Source organism: Rana temporaria, chromosome 7, assembly GCF_905171775.1.
Source record: "Rana temporaria chromosome 7, aRanTem1.1, whole genome shotgun sequence".
In the NCBI taxonomy this organism is placed as follows: Eukaryota; Metazoa; Chordata; class Amphibia; order Anura; family Ranidae; genus Rana; species Rana temporaria.
The window spans coordinates 3483904-3503590 of record NC_053495.1 but is presented as its reverse complement, the minus strand read 5'-3'; the positions used below and the strand labels follow the sequence as shown (position 1 = coordinate 3503590).

The 19687-nt window shown below is 46.8% G+C and overlaps 1 protein-coding gene across 1 annotated transcript; it reads left to right on the top strand.

The window, feature by feature from the left end:
* Positions 1 to 14929: 14929 nt before the first annotated feature.
* Positions 14930 to 18359, top strand: LOC120944788. The gene is made up of 2 exons (XM_040358575.1): positions 14930 to 15481; positions 17784 to 18359. Exons 1-2 carry the CDS (start codon positions 15062 to 15064, stop codon positions 18072 to 18074), a joined length of 711 nt encoding a protein of 236 aa, XP_040214509.1. The 5' UTR covers positions 14930 to 15061; the 3' UTR covers positions 18075 to 18359.
* The last annotated feature ends 1328 nt before the right edge of the window (positions 18360 to 19687 follow it).

Below are 19687 nucleotides of genomic sequence, written 5' to 3'. Positions count from 1 at the left end.
ACAGAGATAGGGCTTTAAGGGACCCCAAAGACCCGAAAGACCAGAAGAAAAAAGCTAAAGAAAAAGGAGGGCAGTAGGGCTATATCGGTACAGGATAAGCAGGTAAACTCAAAAGAGCAATTCACATAAAAAATATAAATTTATTAACATGATATTAAGAAAATAGAAGACAACAAAAACAAAACCAATAAACCACAATACAAAGAGCAACGCGAGTCAACCGTAGAGATCACCGGTAGTAGATTATCCCAGGAGGGGGAAGATCACAGTGAAAATCGGGGTCACGTAGAGGAGGGGAGTTTCTCAACTAGTTTCGCGTTTGAATCGCTTCGTCAGGAGAGTTCTAAAATGAATCAATATACGTTCATTAATATTAGCAATAGAAGAGGTTGAGCTGAACATGCAAAAACACATGAAGACCAACCTTACACTAAAAACATTATAGATAATATACAGTTTGGGGGAACAGAAAACATTGTGCCGCTTACGTCTTGTGGAATATTATGCATAAAAAAATGCTCTATCCTTATAATCCTATTGGCTCCCATAGGTTAGCAATTTCTGAATTGGTTTCCATACTCGTGGCCTAGTGTTAGGTGATATATATATATATACAAAGAGAGAGAGAAAGAAAGAAAGAGAGAGAAGGAAAGAGAGAGAGAGAGAAAGAAATAGAGATAGAGAGAGAAGGAAAGAGAGAGAGAGAGAGAGAGAGAAAGAAAGAGCGAGAGAGAGAGAAGGAAAGAGAGAGAAAGAAAGAGAGAGAGAGAGAAAGAAAGAGAGAGAGAGAGAAGAAAGAGAGAGAGAGAGAGAAAGAAATTGAGATAGAGATAGAGAGAGAATGAAAGAGAAAGAAAGAAAGAAAGAAAGAAAGAAAGAAAGAAAGAAAGAAAGAGGGAGAGAGAGAGAAGGAAAGAGAGAAAAAAGAAAGAGAGAGAAAAAAATAGAGAGCGAGAGAGAGATAGATAGATAGATAGATAGATAGATAGATAGATAGATAGATAGATAGATAGAAAGAGAGAGAGAGAGAGAAAGAGAGAGAAGGAAATTGAGAGAAAAAGAAAGAGAGAGAGAAGGAGAAGGAAAGAGAGCGAAAAATAAAGAGAGAGAGAAAAATAGAGAGTGGGAAATAGAAAACAAAAGAGAGAGAAAGAAAGAAAGAAAGAGAGAAAAAAGAATGAGAGATTGAAGGGGGAGAACGGGGGGAGAGAGAGAGAGAAAGAAAGAGAGAAAAAAAAAGAGAGAGAGAAAAAAGAAAGAGAGGGGGAGAGAGGGTGGAGAGAGAGGGGAGAGAGAGGGGAGAGAGAGCGAGGGAGAAAGAAAGAGAGAGAGAAAAAAAAAGAGGGGGGGGAGGGAGAGAGAGAGAGAAATAATGATAGAGAGAGAAAAAGAAAGAGAGAGGGGGAGAGAGAAAGAAAGAACGAGAAAGAAAGGGGAGAGAGAGAAAAATAGAGAGTGGGAAATAGAGAACAAAAGAGAGAGAAAGAAAGAAAGAAAGAAAGAAAGAAAGAAGGAAAGAAAAAAAGAAAGAGAGATTGAAGGGGGAGAAAGGGGGGAGAGAGAGAGAGAAAGAAAGAGAGAAAAAGAAAGAGAGGGGGAGAGAGAGGGGGGAGAGAGAGGGGAGAGAGAGCGAGGGAGAAAGAAAGAGAAAGAGAGAGAGAAAAAAGAAAGGGGGGAGGGAGAGAGAGAAAGAAAGGAAGAAAGAGAGAGAGAGAAATAATGATAGAAAGAGAAAAAGAAAGAGAGAAAGAAAGAAAGAAAGAAAGAAAGAAAGAAAGAGAAAGAGAGGGGGGAGAGTGAGAGATCGCTTCTTCTCTTGGCCAATCAGGTCTTAAGACCCATTGGCCGGGGGGAGAATCAGGAAGACAATAGAAAATATAAATTCGCTATTGTCACACAACTGGGTGGGCTCAGGACGCAGTGCTCTGCCCACCGGGCCCACCCTTTTTTATAAGCCAATTAGATCCACAGGCTCTAATCACGTGCTTAAAAAAAAAAAAAAAAAAAACATTAAAATCCATGCGCCCGCCGCCCTGAATGTAGATTAGCGGCCGGGCGCATGGAGTCCTGCGCCCCTAATGGAGTGACCACCACTGGCTTAAAGTATTGATTATAATATTTTATATTATATTATATATACATTTTATTATTATTACACTGTACATTATATTGCTGTACTCTCAAAAATGATGCTCTAATTAACAGAAGTAACTTACAAACCAAAACAAATAAGAGAGACCGCACTCACCAAAAAGAAACCGCACAGTGTTGGGAAGCTGAACAAGGTACAGTATACAATGTATCCACAATGGAGATTTCCCCGTCAAAGTGAGAGAATCTGTGACATCCACAATCATCAGATCGGGTTCACAGGAAGGTGAGCGCCGTGTGCAATGTATCCCCAATGATTGGTTACCTGTCATAGTGGAAGCGCTTATTACAATAATGATAATAATAAGAATAATAATAATAGCCCTTCTGTGCCTTAGGGAGTATTTCATCAAAAATACCGTTCCTAGTGCAGGGGATGCCTAAAATGTGACTTATTGGTGCATACCATGAGAAAATCAACGATTAATCACACAGCAGGTAAAGATGTTTCTGGGAACATTCCACATACCGCCCGTGTACAGAACGTACGCTTCCAGGGCGCCATGTTGCGTCAAATGATTTGACAGTTTTTGGGCAATTACAGCGGCTGCGGATTAAAAGAGAACAATATATATTTCTTATTATATCTAAATACAAAATGGCTTGTGTAGCAATTAAATCATTTTTTTTTTTTTAACAAGAGTGGAGTTTTCCTTTAGACTCAGTTGCTTACTGTATATTTATCTTATTTGACTGATTTTAATTGGCTGCTGTGTTTATTTTCATTTCTTATAATCTCTTCTACGAGAACGGTGGGCCAGATTCAGGTACAATTGCGCCCGTGTAACGTAAGCCGTTTACGTTACACCGCCGCAAGTTTTCAGTTTTAGTGCCCGATCCACAAAGCACTTACCTGTAAACTTGTGGCGGTGTATCGTAAATACGTCCGGCGCAAGGTGGTCCAAAATCGAATGGACGGGTAACATTTAAATTAGGAGCGCTCCCGCGCCGGACCTACTGCGCATGCTCCGTTTCGAAATTCCCGCCGTGCTTTGCGCGAACTGACGTCATTTTTGCGATCGGCGACGTGCCTAGCGTACTTCCGTTTTCCCGGACGTGTTTACGCAAACGACGTGAAATTTTAAATTTCGACGCGGGAACGACGGCCATACTTTAGACAGCAATACGTTTGCTGTCTAAAGTTAAGGCACTCAAAACGACGACTAACTTTGCGACGGGAAACTAGACTAGCGGCGACGTATCGAACGCGAAAAACCGTCGTGGATCGCCGTAACTCCTAATTTGCATACCCGACGCTGGTTTACGACGCAAACTCCCCCCAGCGGCGGCCGCGGTATTGCATCCTAAGATCCGACAGTGTAAAACAATTACACCTGTCGGATCTTAGGGCTATCTATGCGTAACTGATTCTATGAACCAGCCGCATAGATACTCTGAGAGATACGACGGAGTATCTCCGGTGTGAATCTGGGCCGGTATACGGCTGATTGTTTCCTATTATTTAACTACTTGACGACCAGCCGCCACAGTTATACGGCGGCAGGTCGGCTCCCCTGCGCGAGAGTCCGTAGCTATACATCGGGCTCTCGAAGCGGCCACTAGGGGTCCCTGACTCCCGTGCGCGTGCCAGGCAGGCGCGATCGCCGCCGGGCACACGCGATCGCACGTTACAGAGCGGGGACCGGGAGCTGTGTGTGTAAACACAGCTCTCGGTCCTGTCAGGGGGAGAAATGCTGATCTTCTGTTCATACAATGTATGAACAGCGATCTGTCATTTCCCCTAGTGAGGCCACCCCCCCACAGTTAGAACACACCCAGGCAACATACTTAACCCCTTCCCCGCCCCCTAGTGTCAACCCCTTCCCTGCCAGTGGCATTTTTATAGTAATCCAATGCATTTTTATAGCACTGATCGCTAAAAAAATGCCAATGGTCCCAAAAATGTGTCAAACGTGTCCGAAGTGTCCGCCATAATGTCGCAGTACCGAAGAAAATAGATGATCGCGGCCATTACTAGTAAAAAAAAAAATATTAATAAAAATGCCATATAACTATTTTGTAAACGCTATAACTTTTGCGCAAACCAATCAATAAACGCTTATTGCGATTTTTTTTTTACGAAAAATAGGTAGAAGAATACGTATCGTCCTAAACTGAGGAAAAAAATAGTTTTTTTATATATTTTTGGGGGATATTTATTATAGCAAAAAGTAAAACATATTGCATTTTTTTCAAAACGGTCGCTCTATTTTTGTTTATATCGCTTTCGCTCGTCCTATGGTGCGGACGGCGCTGGACTCCAGGACAGGTAAGTGTCCTAATATTAAAAGTCAGCAGCTGCCGTATTTGAATAATATATACCTCACATATGTGGTTTAAACAGCGTTTACATATGTCAGCGGGACTTACGTGTGCGTTCGCTTCTACCGGGGACAGGGGCGTTTTAATTTTTTAATTTTTTTTGTTTTTTTACTTATTTTTTTTTTTTTTTTACACTTTTTTTTTTTATCACTTTTATTCCTATTACAAGGAATGTAAACAACCCTTGTAATAGGAAATGTGTGTGACAGGTCCTCTTTATGGAGAAATGCAAGGTCAATAAGACCTTCCCCTCCCCCCACATCTCTCCTCCAGGCTGGAAGGCATGAGATCGGTGAATTTTTTTTTTACCGATCTCATGATCAGTGTTGCTCACTAGTGTCCTACATAAATATTAATATCGCACGTAAATAATTAAAATAAGCTATAAACACCTTTTTTGTCTATATAAAAATTATTTACGTGCGATATTAATATTTCTCTGATTATTAATTATGTACGTGCGTTATTAATTATTCTATGACACTAGCCGCAATCGCGGCTTTGTTTACTTACGGGTACCCGGGCGTGACGTCATCACATCGCACCCGGGCCACCGACGGTCATAGAGATGACTGGTGACCATCTGATCACCAGTCATCTCTATGCTTCCTGCCTGTGCCAGGCGATGGCACGGGAGAGCCCCGGAGAACCACCGGATGGCGGCGGGAGGGGGGGGTGTCCCCTCCCACCGCCTATAAGAACGATCAAGCGGCGGAACCACCGCTATGATCGTTCTTATGGTGCGCAGGATCGCCGGCTGAAGACATGGATATCTGAATGATGCCTCTAGCTGCCCCCATCATTCAGAGATCACCGCACAAAGCCCAGGACGTCATATGACGTCCACCCAGGATGGGAGATCCCCTCTGTGGACGTCATATGACGATGGGCCGGTATTGAAGTGGTTAAGGACGGAAAATGACTACACCTGGAAAGCTACAGACCGGCACACATGACTATTATTTGTGAATAGTTTCTCAGCCTTGTAAGAGATGATGTATGAAATGATAGAGTAGCGGAATGGGCCACACACGAGGATATATTTCATCGATCGGATATGCAGAACAGTAAATATTCGCTGATTACTATGTGCAGGAAATTCCGAGATCTGAGTATTTTGTTGTAGATGATGATGGGTGTGAGATCTCTCATTATACGTCATTCTGCAGGCAAACCAACAGATCCTAAATCTTCTTGTGTTGGAATTAATTGTCACTCTTCTTAACTATACATTATCTCTGAATGTGATACACACTGCGCAATAGATAGAAATTACCGCTCACCCTCCTCACTCGTGTCATCGGTCAGGAAAGCCGTGTAATTATAAAATAATTGAATTTCATGAATTGAGGATATTGTCTAAAAAAAAGCCAAATATTAATATGACGTGGTGAATGGAAGATACGTTTGTTGTACTCAGGGCCGATCCTAGGCAGGGTGCAAGGGGTGCTTTGCACCCAGGCGCCTGCAGAGGTGGGGGGGCACTGAAGTGGCAAAGTTCTCCCCTCCCTCCTTCTCTCCTTGTGTGTGTCCATCCAGATCTAGTGTTCTGAGCATAGGTGTGTGTCCGTCCAGAACTGATGTGTCTCTGACCATCTCCTGTACTGTGTCTTCAGTCTCTGACCATCTCCTGTACTGTGTCTGCAGTCTCACCATCTCCTGTACTATGTCTACAGTCTCTGACCATCTCCTGTACTATGTCTGCAGTCTCTGATCATCTCCTGTACTATGTCTTCAGTCTCTGATCATCTCCTGTACTATGTCTGCAGTCTCTGATCATCTCTTGTACTATGTCTTCAGTCTCTGATCATCTCCTGTACTATGTCTGCAGTCTCTGACCATCTCCTGTACTATGTCTGCAGTCTCTGACCATCTCCTTTACTATGTCTGCAGTCTCTGACCATCTCCTGTACTATGTCTGCAGTCTCTGACCATCTCCTGTACTATGTCTGCAGTCTCTGACCATTTCCTGTACTATGTCTGCAGTCTCTGACCATCTCCTGTACTATGTCTTCAGTCTCTGATCATCTCCTGTACTATGTCTTCAGTCTCTGATCATCTCCTGTACTATGTCTTCAGTCTCTGATCATCTCCTGTACTACGTCTGCAGTCTCTGACCATCTCCTTTACTATGTCTGCAGTCGCTGACCGTCTCCTGTACTATGTCTGCAGTCTCTGACCGTCTCCTGTACTATGTCTGCAGTCTCTGACCATCTCCTTTACTATGTCTGCAGTCTCTGACCATCTCCTTTACTATGTCTGCAGTCTCTGACCATCTCCTGTACTACGTCTGCAGTCTCTGACCGTCTCCTGTACTACGTCTGCAGTCTCTGACCGTCTCCTGTATCATGTCTGCAGTCTCTGACCATCTCCTGTATCATGTCTGCAGTCTCTGACCATCTCCTGTATCATGTCTGCAGTCTCTGACCATCTCCTGTATCATGTCTTCAGTATGTCTGGGGGGTTCTTTCTAACAGACTCTCTAACAGAAGCCCTCTCTGTGTCCATCAGAGGCCCCCCCTCCAGATCCCAATAAAGTACTCTACTTCTCTTTCCGTATTTGGTTTATTGTTAAGAGATCATGTAAGGATCCCAGGGTAATGAAGACTTTGTGGGGGAGCATCTCTGTGGTTGAGTCATTTGCCATAGAAAAATTTGTAAAGGGGAGGAGTTAGTAAAATGACCACGCCCATGTGAGGGCGCCAGAAATATTTCTGCACCCAGGTGCCTGTGACCCTAGGATCGGCCCTGGTTGTACTCTTTACTGTGGAGGGTTTTTGATATAAGCATGCATACCTTGTATAATAAAATAACAATACCGTTTCCCAGCTGTTTTCCTACCCTTGGAATTTCAGGAGTTCCCACCCAATCCATGGTGCCGAACACCTAATAGGGTAATCTTAACAATAAAAAATAAAATAAACACCCAGTTAGTATGGTGGGAGCCCCTCATAATGGGCACAGCAGGTGTACAGACCCGGGAACTGAACTTGGTGATAGTGGGAACCCCTCATGATGGGCCCAGCGGGTGTACAGACCTGGAAACTCAGCAAAGGGATGGTGGAAACCCCTCATTTGGGGCACAGTCGCAGAATTTGGGGCACAGTGGCAACGTTTGATGGCACAGTGGCTGCGTTTGATGGGCACAGTGGGTGCGTTTGATGGGCACAGTGGGTGCGTTTGATGGGCACAGTGGCTGCGTTTGATGGCACAGTGGCTGCGTTTGATGGGCACAGTGGCTGCGTTTGTTGGCACAGTGGCTGCGTTTGATGGGCACAGTGGCTGCGTTTGATGGCACAGTGGCTGCGTTTGATGGGCACAGTGGCCTTGTTTGATGGCACAGTGGTTGCGTTTGATGGGCACAGTGGCTGCGTTTGATGGGCACAGTGACTGCGTTTGATGGGCACAGTGGCTGCGTTTGATGGGCACAGTGACTGCATTTGATGGGCACAGTGGCTGCGTTTGATGGCACAGTGGCTGCGTTTGATGGGCACAGTGGCTGCGTTTGATGAGCACAGTAGCTGCGTTTGATGGGCACAGTGGGTGCGTTTGATGGGCACAGTGGCTGCATTTGATGGGCACAGTAGTTGCGTTTGATGGGCACAGTAGTTGCGTTTGATGGGCACAGTGACTGCGTTTGATGGGCACAGTGGCTGTGTTTGATGGGCACAGTGACTGTGTTTGATGGGCACAGTGGCTGCGTTTGATGGGCACAGTAGCTGCGTTTGATGGGCACAGTGGCTGCGTTTGATAGCACAGTGGCTGCGTTTGATGGGCACAGTGGCTGCGTTTGATGGGCACAGTAGCTGCGTTTGATGGGCACAGTAGCTGCGTTTGATAGCACAGTGGCTGCGTTTGATGGGCACAGTGACTGCATTTGATGGGCACAGTGGCTGCATTTGGTACAGTTGCTGCCTCTGATGGGCACAGTGAGGCAGCAATTGATGGGTGTTTTTTTTTCAGAATTTGCCCCCCCCCAAAAAAAATGTGGGTTATATGACCCAAAGCAACCCAAAGATGATTTTTTTTTTTTATCCAGAAAACAAGTTTATTGAAGCACACATATAAATTTACATACATCGAGAATGCATTCAGGTATAAAACAATAGGCTACATTCCATAACATTTATCAACAGTGGTACATCTTATCACTCCACCATCCACGTATATGTCAAAATCCGATCCGTCCCTGACCCCCTCCCGGCCCCCTCCCATAGTAAATTGAAAAGAAAAATTATGAAAAGAAAAAAGACCAAGAACAATGGCATTTCCACACCCCTCCATCCCATCTCATTTACATTTCACAGATCAGGTTGAATTGCTCAGGCCGAGTATCCTACCCGTGACCAGGTCCACCGGGGCCAAGCCCGGTACATCCAGCCACCTGCCCCACAGCTTCTCAAATTTCTGGGAGCACCCTCTGTGTTGGTATATCACCTTTTCCTTTCGGAGCATCTCCCCCATAATGTTGGTCCACTCTTTCAGGCTGGGAGGTTCCTCCTCTATCCAGTGCGACATTATGAGTTTGCGAGCTTGGAATAGGGATCGAGCAACCGCTATCTTGGTACCTTCCTCCCACTCCAGCTCATCTAATATAAGGAGCAAACATCGTTTAGGGTCAGTAGGGAGCAGGACTTGGAACACCCTATTAATGGTGTCCACTATTCCCACCCAGTAGGGGTGGAGCTTCGGGCATCTCCATAGTAGGTGGATCAGGTCGCCATGATCTCTCTTACACCTAGTGCATAGCGGGGTGGGCCTGAGCCCCATAGCAAAAAGTCTATGGGGGGTGTAATACACCCTCAGTAATAAGTATAATTGCGACACCTTCTGGGACACATTCAAGGAGCAGAGTGGTACTGCCTGTAAGGCTTCATCCCACTGCTCACTATCCATTGGGCCCACATCGCCCTCCCACTTGGTCTTCACTCTCAGCGGATGCTTGGACATGAAGCTGTGTAACAGCATATTGTAACACTGCGATATGAACCCCTTGGTAGAGACTGCCCCCGCTATCAGATTAAACAAAGGAGTAGGAGAGGGTAGCCAGTCCAAGGCTTCCCCCTGGGCCTTCACCGCATGACTGAGTTGCATATAATAGAACTGCATGGATTGTGGTAACTTAAAAAGATCCCGCAGATCTGCAAACGGGAGAAGTTTCCCGTTGCGAAATATCTGTTTCAGATGAACTATCCCATACCTCCTCCAGAGTGCCCCATGTTGTAACTTGGCCAATTCAGGGTATGAGTCATTTGACCAGATGGGGCTATAGTCCGTGTATCCTGTCACTCCCTGCAGGTACCTAGCTTTGTTCCATACTTTTTGTATAAGGTTATAAGTGGGGTACTGCTTGTTCGGCTTCCCGAAGGCGAGTGCCTCAAGGGCAGGTGCTACCGACTCCCTCCCAACTGTATGGAGCATCACCATCTCCGAGGAGCCCCTTCCCTCCCCCTCCCTCCTCTCCCCTGTGTTAACAACCCCCACCAGCTGTTGCAGCTGAGCTGCTATGTAGTATAACCAGGGATTAGGGAGGGCAAGCCCCCCCTCATCCTTCGGGCACTGAAGATGTTCTAACTTTATCCTGGGGGTACGGTTTTTCCAAATGAGTGAGCGGAACAGGGAGTTAACAATCCTAAATATCTTCAGGGTCACTACTGTGGGGGCATTATGAAGTACATAAAGCAACTGGGGCATTAGAATCATTTTAATCAAGTTCACCCTACCAGCCACTGACAAGGACAGGGAATTCCATGTTTTAATACGGTCACGAAATTTCTGCAGCAGCGGGGATATATTCAGTCTGCCATACTCGCATATCTTGGGTGTCACCTGGATTCCCAGATATCTAAATGAGGTAGTCAGGGGGACCGTAGATGACGTCGGGGGAGCCCCCCCTTCGTCAATAAGCATTAATGAGGACTTAGTCCAGTTTATCTGTAGTCCCGAGAACTTGCCGAACTCCTGTATTACAGTCATGGCCCCCGTCAGTGAGCTCCCCACATCCCCCAACAAGATCATGGTATCATCTGCATATAGCATTATTTTTTCCTGTCTGTCTCCGTATCGGAATCCCACTACCTCTGAGCTGGCTCTGATTTTAATTGCAAGAGGTTCTATCGCCAAGGCGAATAGTAGAGGCGACAGTGGGCATCCCTGTCGCGTGCCTCTCCCCAAAGTGAAGGTGCGTGAAACCGCCCCTGAGGACCGAATGGCCGCTTTTGGGTCATAGTATAATAGCCGGACCCAGGAAACAAAAGATTCCCCGAAGCCGAACCTCTCTAGAACCTCCCATAAATACTCCCACTCAACGCTATCAAACGCCTTCATAGCGTCCAGTGAGAGCAGGGCCCTTTGTCCCACATTGTCTGCTGAGGATTGCATATTAAGGTATAGCCTACGCAAGTTGACAGCCGTCGACTTGTCAGGCATAAATCCTGCCTGGTCCGGATGGACCAGGCTAGTGATGACCCCGTTCAGTCTGATCGCTAGCATTTTAGCCAGCAGCTTAATGTCACTCTGTAGCAGCGATATCGGCCTATAGGAGCCCGGATCCAACGGATCCTTACCAGGTTTTAGAATCAGTACAATATTAGCAGTAGTCATGGAAGTGGGCAAAGTCTGTCGTTCCCTGGCCGCATTAAACACCGCCAGGAGTTTCGGTAGGAGTATACCCGCGTATTGTTTATACACCTCAATGGGCAGTCCGTCTGCCCCCGGCGCCTTACAGTTTGGAAACGCGGCTAGCGCTATTTGCAGCTCCTCTAACGTGAAGGGGGCGTCCAAGGTCCTCCGCTGCGCCTGACTCAGTCGGGGGAAGTCAATGTCCTGCATGTAGGTCAACAGTTCTGTCCGGGTGAATAGCTCCGTCGGGAGGTACAATGTCTCGTAAAATCTAGCCAGTTCTGCCAGGACCACGTCCGGGGAATTCACTATTTTGCCCTCTCTATTTCTGATTGCCCCAATACTGGGAGACCTCTGCTGGGAATTAGCGATCCTGGCAAGCATACGCCCTGTACTTTCACCCTCCTCAAAGAAAGCCAACCTAGAGAAAAATAGTTTTTTTTCTGCCTTAGAGGACAGCAGCCGCTCATATGCTGATTGAGCCGACTGCCATGCCTCCTTAGCAGCCTCCGTTGGGGTTTGCACGAAGGCTTCCTCCAGGGCCGTTACCTGTTTTTCAAGGTCCTCAGTGAGCCCCGAAGAATCCCTCTTCACCCTGGTAATTTCCCGGATAAGTAACCCCCTCACATAGGCTTTAAAGGCGTCCCACTGTTCAGCCGGGAATTCAACAAAGCACTCTCTATTCAAGAACTCCCGCATGCTCCGCTCCACCTCCTCGTGCGACAGAAAGAGTTCCAACCAAAAGGCATTAAATTTCCATGGGGATCTGGGAAGTGTAGAGGGTGGGGAAGTAATTAAGTTGGTTACCAAATGTGAATGATCTGAGACGCTACGGGGTTTGTACGTCACATCTGAAATGGATGGGAGCATGGCGGGGTTACACACTACCAGGTCTATCCTAGACAATGTCCCGTGGGTCTTGGAAAAGCAGGAAAACTGCCTCTCCACTGGGTTTCTAGACCTCCATACATCTATCCACCCTACCTCGGTGAGCAATCTTAGCAATGGAGAGTCCCTCAGAGGGGGCGAAACCCCAGATGCGGGGTGTCGGTCCATCGAGGGGCTCAACCAACAATTAAAGTCCCCCACTATCAGCAGCGGGAGGTCCGGCCTACCCTCCAAGTAGGATAGCAGTAACCGGAGCACTGCCACCGTAAACGGCGGGGGTATATAAACACATGCCAATATACAGTTCAGTTTTCCCACCCGGCAATGTAGAAAAATAAACCGTCCCTCCGTATCAATACACACATCCATCTCCTGAAAATCAATAGCAGCGTGTATCATTACGCTCACACCTCTAGAGTACGACGTGTGAGTGGAATGATAGGCCCTACCCACCCATGCATATTTAAGACAGCATTGCGTTTCAGTGGTTAGGTGCGTTTCTTGCATACATAAAATCATTGGATGATATTTTTTCAGACAGGTGGATACCATCATACGCTTCAGTGGGGAGCCTAGGCCCCTCACATTCCACGATACCACTGGCAGCTCAGCCATTGGGATATAGCATGCATAAATGAAAGGGTAAATGCGATATAAATAAAAACATCAGCCTCCAGTTGGTACCTAGGGTCCCGGGTGCGGCCAGGACAGAACGGACCTGGTATCTCGATGTGGCCGTTCGTTCGCAAAGTTCTCGATGTAGGTGGTAAAGGTGCAAAAAATAAAAGTAATAGGCCTGGGCCGTCAACAGAACGTGCCCGTATTCATGGCCTGTGCTCCAAAAACAACACTGCAGTGTAAGAAAAGAAAGAAAACAAGTCCAGGCCGCCAACAGAGCTGGCCCCTTGGCTCCAACGGGGAGCAAACTGTAATAAGGCACTTTTGCTCCACGTAGATTGTGGAGTAACCGCATTTTCCTTGCAACTTTACAAGATGACTCAGAGTTCACATCCTAATATAATGTCTCCCAGCAGAACATAGTAAAAAAGAGAAACTTTAGTCACTCAGGTAAAGGAAGTGAAGCAAAATTGAAATTGAAATTGAAAGGGGTCCTCTGTGCAAAGATCAATGATTAATAGCAGCAGATCATCTTCCACAGTCCAGGGAAGGGGGAAGAGGGGACCAAAATCAACCCCTCCGTGTCAAAGAGTGCACGTATTGCACCAAAAAGCAGAACTAGAACTTAAAACATAATAACCTGCTCCAGCTTCCGTAGGGTCATTCTCCTTCCTCCTCTCTCTCCCGGTGTCTCAGGGCCTGCTCGTTGCGATCCAGCCACATTGCCGCATCCTGGGCTGATTCAAAGAATTGGGCTTGTCGGTTAGCGGTAACTCTCAGCTTGGCGGGGTAAAGCATAGCATATGGCAATTGTAGTGCCCTCAGGCGCCTCTTCACATCCAAAAATTTTGCCCGGCGGCGTTGCACCTCAGCAGAGAAGTCCGGGTAGAATGACACCCGGACCCCATTAACCTGGACGTTGGCCTTCTCTCTAGCATGTCTCAGCACTGCTTCCCTGTCCCTGTAATGAAGCATTCTGGCCAGGATAGGCCTAGGGGGGGCCCCAGGCTGTGGTGGGCGACCCGGTGTGCGGTGTGCTCTTTCAACTGTGAAAAACGGAGAGAAGGCCTCCTTTCCAAATACTTCTATCAGCCAGCCCTCGACAAATGTGGTGGGGTCCCGGCCTTCCGTCTTCTCCGGTAGCCCCACTATGCGCACATTGTTGCGGCGTAAACGGTTCTCAATGTCGTCAGCCCTGTTATTAATGTCTCTGGCCATCTGTATAGCTGTATGGGCCTCTCGAGCAACTGGGGGCAGCCTGTCTTCCACTTCACTCACCCTGCTTTCCACAGCCGTCGTTCGCTCCCGTATCTTTTGCATGTCCTGCCGCAACAGAGACACATCTTCTCTGAGGCCCCCAAACTGTTCCTTGAGTGTATTTACAGAAGCAGTGCACACATGTACCGCTCTCAATATTTCAGCCAGGGTCGGTTGCTCTGTATCCCCCATCTCAGCCTCCGTATCTGCGGGTATGGAGGGTGGCTGTTCCACTGCATTCCCCCGTTCTACACATCTCCAGGCCCCTCCATCTGCCTGCCCCTGTAAGGCCTGTCCCGAGTCCTGGGCCCGATCAGCTTCCCCCCTTCCTTCCTGCTCCAAGGGACCCCCCAGCTTTTGTGTAAAGAAAGTCATGTCTCTCGGGTAGTCCTTACCCTGTGCCTTTGCTGTTTTTTTGCTGGTCTCCCCCTTGGGCCTGTCAGCGCCTCGTGGAGTGCGGAGAGCCTGGGCCGCGGCGGCGCCATCTTGGATCTCGAGCGCCGGCCAATCATCCTTTTTTTTTTTTGCCATTCCGCGGGTGCAGAGAGCCGGCGGGTGGACCGGGAGGGTGACCGGGTGAGTAGCCAGCTGAACAGCTGTTTAAATCCGTCGGATCGCTGCTGGGAGAGGATCAATGCCAGGTGCTGCGGAGGAGCTGTGAGAAACACGTCTTCTCACATGCCGGTCTTGGCCACGCCCCCCACCCAAAGATGATTTTGAACAGTTACTCAAAGAGCAGATGGCAAGCACCGGTAATTTCATCTGTTTGCTTCACTGAATTCCTGATGCCCCCATTGATGCCCCTATTGATGCGGATGTGGTCTGCGCGTCGCTTCCTCCTCCAGCCTGGAGGTCATGACCCCGTATCAGAAAATGATTTATATCCATGCTAGCAGTGTGAGATTTTTCTGATTCCAAGGAAATTTGCGATGCCGTTGTTGTACATTGCGCATTCTTGTGACAGGTCTATCCGGTTCTTCCAGTAGGCAAATGAGCTTAATTGGCACGATGCTCAAAGACTGAAAAAGGAGGCCTTTCCGATCCGACTTCATCTCCTTTATATAGAGGGACTGAACCTTCAGAACCTCAGACAAGGACTTCTCCATCCTTCTCCTCGGGCGAGACTTCATTTCCAGTCTTCAGAGTTGCAGAGAGACCCGGCGCTCCTTTCCAAGTCCGAGTCGGTACCAACCACCGGGGCAAAATGGCCATCTCTGACGCGTTCGGATCATACATCTCCTTCGGGTCCAAATTTGTGAGCACGTTCTTATTGACTTTCTCTCTTATTGGAATACAAGCCATTTTAGACTCCAACTTTGTGTGTCCGGCAACAAATACTTACAGCCCGGTCCTCGTATGTTTCTACAGCCTCTCGTTCTACCTGTGTCCCGCCATCATCTTCGTCTACCTGGGACTCTACTATTTTCCTGGATTCAACAAGAAGAAGGAATGTTGCCCGTGTTGGTCTGGCAGTTGGGCTTCTTTCTACGTTTTCCTGGAGCTCGGAAAAGCTCCAATGATTTGGCTCCTGATAGCGCTCGCAGACGGTCGGTACATGTCCTGCTTCGTCTTTGCGGCCTCTCACTATCGCCTGGACCATAACTACTACTTATTCATATTTCAGGTAAGGGGCGTCATTCAATGCACCAGGAGATGTAATTCATACCTAAAACCTGATGAAGAAAGTTTAACCACTTCCAGACCTGCGCACGACGATGTACGTCCATTTTTTATAGATGGATATCTCGGTAACGGCAGCAGCTGCTGCCACAACCGAGGTATCAATCTTTAGTGTGCTCAGTCTGGTAAACGATAACGGCGGTCTCCGCGGCGGATTCGCCGCGAGATCGCCGTTATCGGTGGCGGGAGAGGGCCCCCCCTCCCACCGCTCTCCCGCGCCCTCCGACGCTTACCGGAGCCGTCGGTAGCGGCGGAGGCGATCGGGACCGTTCGGCAGCTGAGCGGGGACGAGACTGAAGGAAAAATCTCCTTCGCCCGTCCCCATAGCTCCGCTGGGCGGAAGTGACGTCAAAACGTCAGTCCCGCCCAGCCTCTTAAAGAGACAATTTTTTTTTTTTGTCATTTGAAAAAATGACATTTCCAATTTTTTTTTAATTTTTTTTTGCATTTAAGCCCAAATATGAGATCTGAGGTATTTTTGACCCCAGATCTCATATATAAGAGAACCTGTCATGCTTTTTTCTATTACAAGGGATGTTTACATTCCTTGTAATAGGAATAAAAGTGATAAAAAATTTTTTTCAGTGTAAAAAGTAATAAAATAAATAAAAATAAATAAGAAAACAAAAACATTTTTTTTAAAGCGCCCCGTCCCGACGAGCTCGCGCGCAGAAGCGAACGCATACGCGAGTAGCGCCCGCCTATGAAAACGGTGTTCAAATCACACAAGTGAGGTATCGCCGCAATCGTTAGAGCGAGAGCAATAATTCTAGCCATAGGCCTACTCTGTAGCTCAAAAAATGCAATCTCTAGAATTTTTTAAACATCGCCTATCGAGATTTTTAAGGGTAAAAGTTTGACGCCATGCCACGAGCGGGCGCAATTTTATAAGCGTGACATGTTGGGTATCATTTTACTCGGCGTAACATTATCTTTCACAATATATAAAAAAATTGGGCCAAATTTATTGTTGTCTTATTTTTGAATTAAAAAAAGTGAATTTTTTCCAAAAAAAGTGCGCTTGTAAGACCGCTGCGCAAATACGGTGTGACAAAAAGTATTGCAATGACCACTATTTTATTCTCTAGGGTGTTAGAAAAAAAATATATAATGTTTGGGGGTTTTAAGTAATTTTCTAGCAGAAAAAACTGTTTTAGTCTTGCAAACACCAAATCTGAAAAACACCTAAGGTCTGGAAGTAGTTAAAACCCAAATAGCGAGGGTCACTTTATGCGCTGTGCCCAGTGGCGTAGCGTGGGGGGTGCAGGGGGGGGGGGCCGTGGCACCGGGCGCAATATTTAGGGGTAGTATGTGTCACAGTGAACACATTTTATATCTTGTTTTGATTGAGTGAGATGATTATGCAATTTGCAGATCACGTCTGTTTCTTAAGACCCAAACACATAATACTATAATTAGTCATAATAATATTGCGCATGTTCTTCTGTCATATTACCTCATTATCCCGGGTAAGAGTTTGATAATCATCTTCAAAACTTCATAACGACGTCCACTGAAGAGTTAAGGACCTGAAAGGAAGAGTGATGGTCTTGGCTGTTGCTTGGCGTCCAAATTCCGATAATATTTGCCGACAAGACCCAGAAATGGATCCGACTCTTAATAATTATCCCAAATTTTATCATAACATTAACATGTGTGATGCCAAATAACTTGTCTTCAAAATACACAGCACTCGTATTGCGAAACGCTCGTTAACCGCGTTACTCGCAATCCGAGGTTCCACTGTATCAGCTCTGTAAGCCAATGATGGAGGAGTTGATACTGTGAAAATGACAATTGCAGTTTGGGAGTTAACCACAAGGGGGCGCTGAAGGGGTTATGTGTGACCTCATCTGTGTTTCTAACAGTAGGGGGGTGTGGCTGTAGGTGTGACGTCATCGATTGTGTTTCCCTATAAACGGGAACACACGATCGATCACGGCGCCACAGTGAAGAACGGGGAAGCTGTGTTTACACTCACTTCTCCCCGTTCTTCAGCTCCGGGGACCGATCGCGAGACTCCAGGTCCGCGGGTCCCGCGGTCACGGTCATCGGTGTCTGGGCACTTAAAGAGGACGTACCTGTACGTGCCTGTGCCCAACCGTGCCATTCTGCCGACGTAAATGTGCAGGAGGCGGTCCTTAAGTGGTTAAAGAGCCGCCTCTGTAGTCCAGTACTGTACAGAATTTTTGCTCCGTATACAAAGCAGACCTTTAACCTTTTCTGGTCTTCTTTTTTTTCTGCAGACCACTGGAATGTTGGCTATTACCCTTTTGGTCATCGTACTTTTTTACGCAGCGAAGTGCACCTGCGTGTGTTTGGAGAACAGTCGGCGTGCGTACGAAATGCTGTCGGACGTGGAGAATATTCTAATAACCGATGAAGCGGCGAAACAGAAAGCTGAAGATAGGCAACGGTTCCTGTGCGCTCTGGAGCACAACGGAGAGTACATGGACCGGACACTGCCGAGACACATGCTGGACAATAAATGCGTGATCATCTCCAAGCTCAACCCACCGCCTGCTGCCAGCAATTAAAACGGCAGCAACAAGAAGGATAACACAGAGCCATAGGATGACCAAAAAAAAAAAAAAAAAACATACAAAAAAAGTAGAAAGCTTAGCCTTGTACACAAAACGCTTCGGCTTGTACAAGAACCAATGAAAGTGGACCTGTTATCAGATATATTTTTCACGCTAAAGTGGACCTGTCCTCAGAGATATGTGTTTTCATGTTGGGCAATGTAACGGAAACCCCAAATGGGACAGGGGTTAACGCCGTTTAAGATATTCCATTCCCGTACCCAAGGCAGCTTATCGACACTCCACAATCCGGCGAACACGACCCATACGAATTCCCCCAGTAACGAGACACAGCTCTGTTTGAGGTTCAAACGAATAAACTCTTTAATGAGAAAATCAGGCTTCTTATATACAGTTGGTAACCAAAATGAACAATGACTCAACTCCACCCACATCATCACACAACGAGCCCAATACACATCTTTTTGGTAGACATCATGACTCCGGCTCTGACCTAATTTACATGAGCTAATTAACTACAGCTGATGTCTCAGACACATGACCTTTAGACTGTCTGTTAACTTGCAATACACAATTATCATCAATAGACCTTCACACAATACAGGGTCAATTAGCACAACACAATGAAAGATCCTTAGACCATCCTAGATTCATTTACATCACAGTAGTAGACTTAATTACCACAGCAAGCTTTATAGTACACTACAGCCAACACACAATATAAATACAATATATACAATTAAATCTGACTAGCCCAGACCAGAGTGGGGTTCTCATTCACCCTGTGCCCCTATTAGAGACACATGGTGATCTACACATAAGAGGCATCGGGGAGCTTCTGGGTCCCACGGGCCTTTCTGTTACAAGCACCATCTTTGTTCAGCCACCATCCAGGGTCTTCATCCAGCCCAGGAGGACGACCTGGACTGGAGCTCATCGATGGCTTTTTTATTAACAAAGCTTTTCTGAAAAATCTATTTTGTACCAGTGCTTTGAAAAATGTAAGGAATTCTTCATGCAGGAGACTGTTAAACCTACCAAAAGGGCCCACTTTAACAGTTGAGAGAAAATGGAGGGCGTGCCCCAGGGATAGTGTGGGCAAGGGACCGTTAGGTCCCTTGCCCGCACTATCCCTGGGGCACTCCCTCCATTTTCTCCAAACAATTTGGGATGTGGGAAGGGCTTTCAGGATTAGTCTCAAGATAGGTTTCTTCTCTTCCAAATATTTTCCACTTTAACACTTGAGGTATATCCCATATGTTATAAAATGGTCAAAACAAGCTCTTTCTATAGATTCCACTTCCCTCTTTGTGATTTTGCCCCTCTCCCACTCTGGCTGGGAGCCTAGGACCTCAATAAATGTTGTTAGTATTGTGAGTAGGAATGTCTATTCCCTGGTGTCCTTTGCCTGAGTGTGAACCCAGAAGTGCTCAGCTCTGAGCACTTCTGGGTTCAGAGCTCTCTAAATCTAAGAGGTGCAGGAAGGTAAGCAAGAGATTGAATACAGTCTCTGCCCAATCAGCTGAAGCACAGAGCAGGAGAGACATTAGGCATCCTCTTTGTGATTTTGCCCCCTCTCCCACTCTTCCTGGGAGCCCAGGACCTCA

Bases quoted from the DNA above. Each gene is read 5' to 3' on its own strand.
- LOC120944788 (XM_040358575.1), top strand. From the start codon at position 15,062: ATGGCCATCTCTGACGCGTTCGGATCATACATCTCCTTCGGGTCCAAA. The intron at 15,482-17,783 runs GTAAGGGGCGTC...TTTTTTCTGCAG, and splicing joins ACTACTTATTCATATTTCAG to ACCACTGGAATGTTGGCTAT.